Here is an 11,458-nt window from a genome sequence, read left to right on the forward strand (position 1 = left end):
AATAGCCTACATTTTTTTGTATTTAATTACTTGTAAACTTCATACTTTTTAGTAGTTCCAATAGGCCTCCAGTGTTGTTGTTTGCTTGAACAGTCACTGAGGCTGTATTTAACTTTAAACAATAGTTATTTCAGATGCATCAGGTTTAGATACTTTGCTAACTAGCATTGATAGCTTAGCACAAAAGATACAGGCTGAGAGACTAGGATTCCTGTACATTTTTCCTGTAAATGTCATTCTTCTAACAGGCTTAATGTTACATCAGAATTTCTGAACCAAGAGGCACAACATTACAAGACTTTCTTGAACACTTGCCGAAACAAACCAAGCAGACCAGGGCGGGTTTGAGAAGTGAAATATTCTTGCATTGGTTGTTAATTTTGTCAAACTAAAGGCACAACACGAATTCGAGCCAATAATAAGTAGTTGAACATGTTACTCCACAACCATGTGAAAATGACATGTTTTCATTTTAGTCAAAAACAACTTTATCGAAGGAGTGCCTTTTGATTTGACAGCCTGCGATTTGAGATTCTTGGATCCAACGGCCGTGTCTTTGTGAGACGCAGAGTAGGTGAACGGATGATTTCTGCATGTGTGATTTCCACCGTGAAGCATGGAGGAGGAGGTGTGATGGTGTGGGGGTGCTTTGCTTTATTTAGAATTCAAGGCACACTTAACCAGCATGGCTACCACAGCATTCTGAAGCGATATGCCAGCCCATCTGGTTTGTGTTTGGTGTTGGTGTCATTTGTTTTTCAACAGGACAAAGACCTAACCCACCTCCAGGCTGTGTAAGGGCTATTTGACCAAGATGAGTGATGGAGTGATGCACCAGATGACCTGGCCTCAACCCAATTAAGATGGTTTGAGATTAATTGGACCGCAGAGTGAAGGAAAAGCAGCCAACAATTGCTCAGCATATGTAGGAACTCTTTCAAGACTGTTGGAAAAGCAGTCCAAGTGAAGCTGGCTCATGCCAAGAGTGTGCAAAGCTGTTATCACGGCAAAGGGTGGCTACTTTGAAGAATCTCAAATATAAAATATATTTGGATTTGTTTAACACTTTTTTGGTTACTACATGACTCCATATGGGTTTCATAGTTTTGATGTCTTCACTCTTCTACAATGTAGAAAATAGTAAAAATGAAGAAAAACCCTTGAAGGAGTGGGTGCATCCAAACTTCTGAATGGTACTGTATAGCTTACACCAAAGGGTAAAAGCTATATATTTTGAGCAAAATAGTGCATCTCAGCATCTGTGGTCTAAGATTTATGCTTAATGATGTGGACTGCAAATTACATCATTATGGGAGTAGGCCTGGGCTCACAGAAATAAGAATGAATAGAATGGGCTTGGAACTCTAACCCTGGAAAATGATTGGTAACTTCATGGGTACACTCTCAATGGCTGCCTGGTATTGTGACGCAATAATGTCAATGTTTTTTTGGAATTTCTATTCATTCTTATTTCTAAGCCAGTTTAATATTCAGTAGCATTCAAGCTTTGGCAACCTCAGATGAAGTACGATTTTTTCCCGGCTCATTTTGGAGAACGAATTAGGCGTGTAGCATGGACGGCGACAAGGCGCGAAAAGTAAGTCAATTTCTATCGCTACAGGCCTACCTTGAAATGATTGACTGTAGACAGTTATTGTATTGATTACACCGAAAAATGCATGGAAAAGGGTGCATGTCTGAGGTCATGTGTAAATCCACTGTCGCAACATCGAGTCTATAAAATGGATCGATTTGGCTTAGATCATTGTGTTAGGAATTGCCATTTAATCAGAACCATATGCCCGAAACCGCTCACGCACACCCGGCGTCAGGAAACATTTACTAAGGGGGCAGTCGAAATCGATGAGGGGGCAAGTCCGTTTGGTAATGAATATAGGCTACAAGATAGATAGGGTAATTCACTTATTACAAACAGCCTATGTTTTACAAAAATAATACAAACCAAATGCTGAAAGTAGCCTAGTAACCTAGTTATTCATGCATGCAAACAAAAATAGGCTACTGAATAGAAGTTTGGCTTAGAATAGCCTACTGACACAACTGTGAATGCAACGAATGAACGTGAACAGAACAAAACAGCGGTACCAAGTAGTATGACTAGTAAACAAAATGTCAGATTGATAAAGATATGACACAATCTAATTTATATTTAGGCTAGTTACATTAACAGTAAACAAATGCAGCAAACAAAAGGCAAATAACCAAAACATAGTCCACAGCCTGCAACATTGAGATGCAGCCATGTGTAACAGTATAGACTTGATGCCCGTCCCCTCGAAACAGTCACTCTCGAAGCATCGTTAACCAGCGCTCCACAAAATCCGCGGCCCTTGCAGAGCAAGGGGAACCACTACTTCAAGGTCTCAGAGCAAGTAACGTCACCGATTGAAACGCCACTAGCGCGCACCACCGCAAACGAGCTAGCCATTTCACATCGGCAACACATGCGCAGCTGTCTTTCCAAAACAACTGGCCCGCTTCAAACATGGAAAGTCGTGCTGCTCAGGGGTTCAGCAACACTTGTGATATGGTACAATACACTTCTGTCGATCAATTATGCAATGCCAGCCTACCATAAATAAGTTTCCAATATGTACTATTCCATTTACAACCACTTAACCAATAGGCTACAAAGAAAACCATAATAGAATGTATCTACTGTATTTCTGTGATTAAACATACCAATATGTACAGTGCTTTCAGAAAGTAATCACACCCCTTGACCTTCTCCACATTGTGTTGTGTTACAGCCCGAATATAACATTTATTAAATTGAGTTGTTGTGCCACTGATCTACACATAATACCCCATAATGTAAAAGTGGAATTAAGTTTTTTTAGACATTTTTACAAATTAATAAAAAATTAAAAGCTGAAATATCTTGAGTCAAAAAGTATTCAACCCCTTTGTTATGGCAAGCATTGGCTGACTGGGACAAAAATTCAGCCCTGGCAATTTAGCAACACATCATACCCTAGTGGTAATCACGATTACATATTATGGAATTGGCATTACATTTGTATGTCTCTTTCTGTTTTCTTCCTACCGCCACAGCACCTACCTGTCACGATCGTCATATGAAGGAGACCAAGGCGCAGCGTGGTATTCATACATTCTCTTTATTAAAAGAATGAACACCGAACAAACTAACAAAATAACAAACTAAACATGAAGCTATACAATATAGTGCAGACAGGCAACTACACATAGTCAAGATCCCACATCAGAAAGTGGGAAAAAGGGCTACCTAAATATGATCCCCAATCAGAGACAACGATAAACAGCGGTCTCTGGTTGGGAACAATATCAGGCCAACAAAGATATACAAAACCCTTAGACATACAAAAACTCTAGACATACAAAAACACCTAGACATACAAAAGTACCCACTCTCGTCACACCCTGACCTAACCAGAATGCATAGAAAAACAGAGATATCTAAGATCAGGGCGTGACACTACCGCCACTGAGCCGTCTCTGCTAGGCCTAGCTTCCTTTCTCACAGCTCTGGTACCAGTAGACCAGGGGACCACAATGCCTATACTGACCCAGCAACATCTTAGTTGTGAATGAATAAACAAATGTATTAAATAAAGAAGAAAAAAATACTGAATAAATGCCTAATAGGTTACCATTTGCTGAAAATACCTTATATTTATTTGGCTAATTAGTGCCTGGCCATCATCAAATCAAAATATATTGGTCACATTCCCAGAATACAGGACGTAAATGTTGCAGTGAAATGCTTACTCACAGGCTCTCCTCAACAGTGCAACACACACACACATACACACAGACATAAATACAACCAAGTAATATAACCAATTTTTAAAAAGGAGGAAGGGTAGTAGGAATATATACACAATATACTATGAATATACTATGAGTATACTATGAGTATACTATAAATATACTATGTGTAACGGTTTTCTTGAGGTGAAGGAGAGGCGGACCAAAACGCAGCGTGGTGGTTATTCATGGTTCTTTAATATAGACACTATACATGATTAAACTAACAAAACAAGAAATGTGAAAAAACCAAAACAGCCCTATCTGGTGCAAACACAGAGACAGGAACAATCACCCACAAGAGACCTAAAGAATATGGCTGCCTAAATATGGTTCCCAATCAGAGACAACGATAAACATCTGCCTCTGATTGAGAACCACTCTAGGCAACCATAGACTTACCTAGAGTACTACTCTAACTACAATCCCATAACTACAAACAACCCCAGACAAAACAAACCACATAAATCCCCATGTCACACCCTGGCCTCACCAAAATACTAACGAAAACACAGAATACTAAGGCCAGGGCGTGACACTATGAATACTACAGAATATACTGGGATGGAAAGGTAAAGAAAGAAGATACCTAGTCAGTTGCACAACTGAATGCATTCAACTGAAATGTGTCTCCTGCATTTAACTCAACCCCTCTGAATCAGAGAGGTGCAGTGGAGTGTTCGTAGTGAGGATGACTGGCTACTATTTGGAACTTTGTGAGGTGAGCTTTCTGGTGCCCAGAAACGCTGAGGCATCACCCAAGTGGGTGCTACCCAGAGTGGAAGAGAAATCCAGTGTCTATAAGACTCTTCTACAAGATCATCAGCAAACTCCATCACCATCATCTACCATTCTCTGACCAGCTCTCTCCGCTCAAGCCATGGACCCTCCATCTTCGGAGGATGCAGCTTTCAAAGACTTGGCCTCTATTGGTTGACCTGTCCTGATATATTGCTTGTTTGTTTTTTGCTGTTGAAGCACTTTGAGAATCTATGAAAAGCGCTACAGAAATGCCATACAATATTATTATTATTATCATTACAACTATTATTATTATTATTATTAATACTATTACTACTATTATTACTATCATTATAATTATTACTATTGTTATTATTATTATTCTTATTATGATTATGACATGTGTCACTTGTTACAGTTGTTATTATTACTATTTTTATGATTATTATTACTATTATTATGAGTATTACTATTATTACTGTTGTTATTATTCCTACTATTATTATTATTACTATTATTACTACTATTATTATTGTTACTATTATGGACTCTGCATGGTCAATCCGAATTCTGCATTGGCCGCAGAAGTCAGAACATTCATGCTTCTTGCGCTTCGCGGATGTCAGGGATCCCGCCGGAACTTTCATTACTCACACCTGTCCCCTATTCCCACTGATTAGGACTTGTATAAGTGTGCCCTTTAGTTTACATTACACTTTTGATTATTGTTACAATGTCCGTTGCTGCGCGTGAGTACCTGTGCTGTGTGTTTTGGGCTTTCGTGACCTTGTGGATTGCGCAGATGATTAGGGGTCTCGTCCCGTGTGTTAATCATATGATGTAGGGTAATACAAATGATAGAGAATGACCATGAGTTTTCTAATAAAAACATTGTATTTGTATTTTTTCAAATAACACTTTTGAATGAATAAATAACAGCTTTAAGAATACATTTTAAACATATTTACATGTTCATATTCACAAGAGGACCCAAATGACATTTAGCTACAATTGATAAAACGCTGAATAGTTACATTTAATTTTTTAGTAACATTTCATTTTTAAGTAAAACTTCTTCAGTGCTCTTCCATATCACTCCTCATCCTTAGTAATGCTGTTCACAGCCAAGTCATTCCAGAACTGCCTTCGATTTGCAGGCATTTGAGGACACATCTTGGTGATTTGGTCCATCTTCTTGGACTCTTCTATCCCTCTATCCTGTGTACGTAGTGTTGAGGGTGTCTCTAGAGGGACTTTCTTCATGATGAAGTCAAGCTCTGTGAAGTCCTTTTCTTCATGGGAGACTTTGTAGAAGAGGCTCCTGGATCCACGCGTCAACTGGATCTCAGCCATCTCTGCCAGCTTTGGTGCTGCTCCCTACTTCAGCTGGACGATGGTGCAGGGTCATCATCCTCTCCAAGCTTCACAAAGCTTGATGTTCCTTCCCTTTACCGCCTTGCAATAGTTTTCATAACCGCGGCTGGCATCTTTGTTCTTCTCCTCGTAGTCATTATGCATGAGCCGAATATTGACGTCACTAGGGAGGTAGAGGCTGATTTGGGGATGGAAGGACTCAATGTGTTGCAGGATTGGATTCATGTTCAATTTGCTCGCTGAAGCTTTCTTTCCCCTCTGATCCTTTGGTGGAATCAGTTTGGTGGTGATTGACTTGCCCATCTTAGTGACAATCAACCTGTCATTTTTGGGGTGGTAGCCCAATGTTTTCAGAAAAAAACACTTTGCACACCTGTTGTGCAGAACCGCTCTGGTTTAGAAGATGGTACAGAAACGACCTGCTGCGTCGACTGTAAGCACCAACTGTAACATTTTTCTTAGATTGCTGTGCCACCGTGTGGAAGATTCATGTCCTCTTCTCCTTATAATTCATCTCCCATTAATTTTCAAATATTTCCATTCACCTAACCTCTGAAATATTCTGAGTACATTGCCTCTTGCATTTGGGACTACATGGCTTACCCATTGGTGGAATCTTGGATTTATTGTTTGATAGGTGTTCTGGAGTTGTGTCCATGGGCTCAGCTGCCACTTGTGCTGGAACATCCAACTCTGAAGGTGGATGATAATCTTCCTCATCATCATTGGAAATTTATTTATCTTCTGATAGTCTGATGTCTAATGAGTCAGAGACCACCCACTGGTTCTCTATTTCTTCAAATATTGTTGACACTGTGACTTCAGTTAAAGGGGGTAGATCAGGAATCTTTGTTGAAATGTGGCCCTCAAAATCAACTGAAATAAATAGAGCAAATAATCAGGAACATGTATCCTAATGATTCTAATCTGTCATGGATGATAATAATTAAGTGACATTTTCTGGTGTGCAAACATATGATCATAATCCTTTTCAGTTATTCTATAATATAGGATATAATCAATGTTGATTTTATCCTGTGCAAACATTATCTTAATAATTAACACTGTCAAAACTCAGTTCATCTATTAATTTCATACCTGCTCCCAAAAAGGCTCTTTCATTTTTATTTACAAATACAAAAATATTGCATGGATGGACATTGACAGGAATAAAACCTAGTATTGACGTGGTTGTACTGTCCTAATACACCCTCACATGGCAACTTTGATCCGCATTGATACTAATCATCTAGGCCACAGGGATTGGTGGAAGTCATGCAAAACAGTTTTTCCCGCATTCATGTAAAGATGGCACTGAAGCAGACACGTTGAGCACACGTTTGGCATGTCAAAGCTTGTTGTACTAATTACATATGCCACCAACAAAGGTGATGGATACAATTTGGGATTTTAACTTTCCTGACCAGGACAAGGTATAATAGATTGAAGCTAGTATAAACTGCTGATCGTCTCTTATGGGAACATGTAGCACAAATCTATTGCTTCATGCTAATGCTAGCTAGGTAGGATTTGATGTTTTGGTAGGGGGGCGTCATTTTTAGCTAAGTGGCTGTCACAGGCTAGTAATGGTGTGTATGGTGTACTGATTCAAAGAAACCAGCATATGAAATTTCAGAATAAAATTGATTATATGTATAATAGATTGACGTTAGTATCAATTGCAGATCTCTTATGAGAGCAGGTAGCATTGTTAGTCCATGCTCGCTAGCTAGCTAATTAATTTTGATGTCAGATGTACTTAGCTAGCTAGTACTTACCAGTGTCTGGATGTCGGCGTTTCAGAGCAAGTTCAACCATCATTTCTCCCCGGGAATGCTGTGCCATGGTGTTGTTTCCCTAGATTAGCAATGTATGTGTGTAGCTGTCAGTCAGTGTCATACAGTTTCGATTGCATCACTATCAGAATAGAATGATATGATACAAAGGTTAAACGCAGTAACTGCAGCCAAGGGCAGGTTGAAACTAAGCTAAAAGGCAGTAAGTTCAGTTACTGCCATTTACCTTGGTTTCACAGTAACTTTTTGCAGTTACTGCTAATACGACCCCCATTTTCTCCAAAACACAATACAATAGAGGCAGGATACTTGTCCACTGACTCGCCAGACATGACTCTGTGTGAACCAAGGTCCTTTACACCACCAATTAATCCACACATAAATCGGTCAACCGAATCGTTTCTAGTCATCTCTCCACCTTCCAGGCTTTTTCTTCTCTTGATTCTATATTGCGATTGGCAACTTTCATAAATTAGGTGCCTTACCGCCACTGACCTCTTTGGTTTTTCAGTCACCCACGTGGTTATAACCAATGAGGAGATGGCACGTTGGTACCTGCTTCTATGAGCCAATGAGGAGATGGGAGAGGCAGGACTTGCAGTGGGATCTGCATCAGAAATAGAACTGTCTTCTATTTTAGCCCTTTGCTATGCAGACGCTCGTTGGCGCGCCCAAGCAGTGTGGGTGCAATAATTGAATAATATAGACGTAGTCGTGGTAATGCTTTAAATCCATCACTGCAAATAACTGACAATTTCGACATCGAATACATGTGGATCACATTTTAGGGTTGAGGTATGATTCTGTGGAAGGCTTGGCAACAGAGTGCACGTGTTGCAGCAAGCCCAGGCACAACTGGAGGTGTGCTTTATGGAGCGGGCACACCATAAATAAGCCTGTAGACTATATCAGTAGGTTAAGGCTACAATATCCTTTCATAGTGTTTATATCAGTACAACAACATAGGTCTATCAGATAGCGGACGTTTGGAGGGCATAGGGCCTACCTTTTCTGGAGACACAGGATAATCAAGTTTCAGTTATGACATCACTTGTTTACAATATTAGTCAATATACCTACTATGTCAAAAAGTGCGGGCAAAGCAGAAAAAAATGTAGGTAGGCCTAGGATAATGCTTTGTTCGTTCTTCATATTAATGTCGCTTCACATTTGTATCATTCTAATGATGGATGATGGAAGTCTATGAGATTAATATGTAGCCTACAGAATGTCATCATGTAGGCCTACGGCTAGTTGACTACTTTAAGAATAGTTTAACAGTGTAAATGGATCAAACAAATTTGTTTTAGAGATAAGCTTGATTCAACATTTTTCATGCAAGTGAATTTGCAAAAGGTGGAATTATTGTAAACCAAGGGACAGGGATGGGGTCTACCATCAAAACCATTACCAAAACCCCACGTCTAAAAAGTTTTGTCATAATTGTCTCTGTCTTTGTAGGGGTTACAGGAAGCCCCAGAAAGGACATTCCCTGTATTCTTCAGAGGAAAACTGGGGGAGAAGGTTAGTGTGATAGTATGACATTCCAAATGATCTGAGATCCTCAATTTCTTTCAAATTAAATGTTACCTAATTATATATTTTTAATTACTTCCTTCCATTTCCAGTCCTAATTCCAAAACCATTCCCACTGTAGTATCCATTGCCCTGACATTGAGGTTTGTTAAAACACAATCCACAGCTCCATCAGGAGACCCCAGGGTTTGACCTGTTGGACCCCAACATGAGAGTCATAGATGTTAGTTATAACTGCCTCCACGACAAACACCTGAAGAGTTTTTTCCGCCATCCGGAAAGGAAGAAGCGGCTGGTGAAGCAAGGCCTCATCACCTCAAATGAGAAGGCAAGGCAAACCTCCCTTTTCTTTCCCAAATCTAAAAGTGACACTTAAATGGAACTGAGAAAATTGTACAGGTGTAAGCAATATGATGGCTAGGTGAAATGTTTGCCATTTTGCTTAGTTTACACAAATCCAAATCTACATATGGTCATTGTTAGTGCAGGTTGTAAAAGAGAATGTGTTCTTAATGTCTTACCTGGTTAAATACAGGCAAAATCAATCAATATTGGGGTAGGGGTTAGAGGTAGATTTGGGATTGGGTGTTTGTACACATGAACTTCCTCTAAAAATGGCTCTTTTGTGGCTCCTCCCTTTCAGGTGCTGTGTACGTGTAAAGAGTACAATCGCTACAGTAGCTACATCAAGTCAGTTCAGTTGCTGTGGGAGAAGCAGTGCTGTGCCCAGCAGGTTAGAGTGGTCTGCTTTCTAGATGCATAATTATAAAAACACAAAAGCTATATTGTAAGACACCTTTCCATGCGTTTTATTTCAACTGTGTATGTAACTTGCTGTCGCTCATGGATCGGGAAAGGGTTTTCTGATCACGTAACAAGACCAGGAAAAACTTGTGGAAGGGTGCAAATTAATCTCTCTCTCTCTCAGAAAATGCTTTTGAAGCAGTTCCTAGTCTTGCAGCAGCAAGGGGAGGTTCCGTCCCACATTTCACTGACGGATTTTAGAGATTGGCTCATTGCCAAGGGTAGAAGCTACTTCAAGAACACGTGAGTGTTATTAGAATTTTTTACTGAAATTTGTTTAAAGAAAACATAAGCAAAGGTGTGGAATCACATTGACCTATCTAGCAATAACTTAAGAAATAGAAATGGTGGACAGTTTGAGTTGTAGAAAAATTAAGGTTAATCATGTTTTATGTTCCCTTGTATGTGAAGGTTTCAGAGTGAAATGGAAGAGGGGAAGAACCTTCACTTGGCCGAACTGGCTTGGGATGTGAAACGACGCCTCAGGCTTAAGGAGCTGGAAAGAGAAGTGTGCAGGGAGCTGCGCCTGGAGCGCCGAATCCGCTGGTCGGTGATTGGACAGGTAAGGATGGAACAGCGGCACTCCTAGGGCTGATATCAACTCACAGTTGCTTAAGCAGCAGTAGGACCTCAGTGTTTCTGTTGTTATCTTCATCCATTTGCCTCTCTTTCTCACACGTCTCTCTTAGCCTGGTAGCCAGATGGGAGATTGGAGACCCCTGGGCATGGAGACACACACACCTCTGGGAATGGACTCTCCCTTCAGACACTCCACCTCCTCGATGGACACTCTTTCCAGTCAGATCTCAACTGAGAACCTCGAGGTTGCTAGGCTACATACTGCCAGACCACATATTGCCAGACCACAAACTACCAGACCACGTTCTGCCAGACCACCAACTGAAAGACCTAGCAGTGACTCTGATCACTCTGGAACCTTGTCTTCTGTGATGACCTGCTCACCACATTCAGCTAGCCCGTCAGTGGTAGGTCATTTTGGTCATGAACATGTTCCCAGCTTTCACTCTTTGTGGGCTGTAGGCATATTACTGCTTCCCTGTCTCCCATCTACTGGGAAATCCATATCTAAGTTGGTCATAAAATGTTGTCTAAGTCACAACAATAGACAAACCCAGTCTGCTTAAACTAATAGCACACCAACAATGATACTCTTTCATTTCTTTATTGATCACACGGTGTAAACATTCACAGTGCAGGGTGGAAAAAGTACACTCAGCAAAAAAAGAAACTTCCCTTTTTCAGGATCCTGTCTTTGAAAGATAATTCATATATATCCAAATAACTTCACAGATCTTCATTTTAAAGGGTATAAACACTGTTTCCCATGCTTGTTCATTGAACAATTAATGAACATGCATTTGTGGAACGATCGTTAA

General features: G+C 40.1%; 1 protein-coding gene across 1 annotated transcript; it reads left to right on the forward strand.

Moving 5' to 3' along the window:
* Positions 1-6,328: 6,328 nt before the first annotated feature.
* LOC139396386 (fibrous sheath-interacting protein 2-like) lies at positions 6,329-10,308 on the forward strand. Its single transcript, XM_071143420.1, has 5 exons — positions 6,329-6,358; positions 9,183-9,245; positions 9,424-9,585; positions 9,901-9,990; positions 10,186-10,308. The coding sequence occupies exons 1-5, from the start codon at positions 6,329-6,331 to the stop codon at positions 10,306-10,308; spliced, it is 468 nt and encodes a 155-aa protein (XP_070999521.1).
* Positions 10,309-11,458: the final 1,150 nt, after the last annotated feature.

The sequence above is a fragment of the Oncorhynchus clarkii genome, unplaced genomic scaffold, assembly GCF_045791955.1.
Source record: "Oncorhynchus clarkii lewisi isolate Uvic-CL-2024 unplaced genomic scaffold, UVic_Ocla_1.0 unplaced_contig_2324_pilon_pilon, whole genome shotgun sequence".
NCBI lineage: Eukaryota > Metazoa > Chordata > Actinopteri > Salmoniformes > Salmonidae > Oncorhynchus > Oncorhynchus clarkii.

Excerpts from the sequence above, each read along its gene's own strand:
- LOC139396386 (XM_071143420.1), top strand. The coding sequence starts at position 6,329 with ATGGTACAGAAACGACCTGCTGCGTCGACT. Across the intron at positions 6,359-9,182 it reads AACGACCTGCTGCGTCGACT|GGGTTACAGGAAGCCCCAGA; the intron begins GTAAGCACCAAC and ends CTGTCTTTGTAG. Across the intron at positions 9,586-9,900 it reads TCATCACCTCAAATGAGAAG|GTGCTGTGTACGTGTAAAGA; the intron begins GCAAGGCAAACC and ends CCTCCCTTTCAG.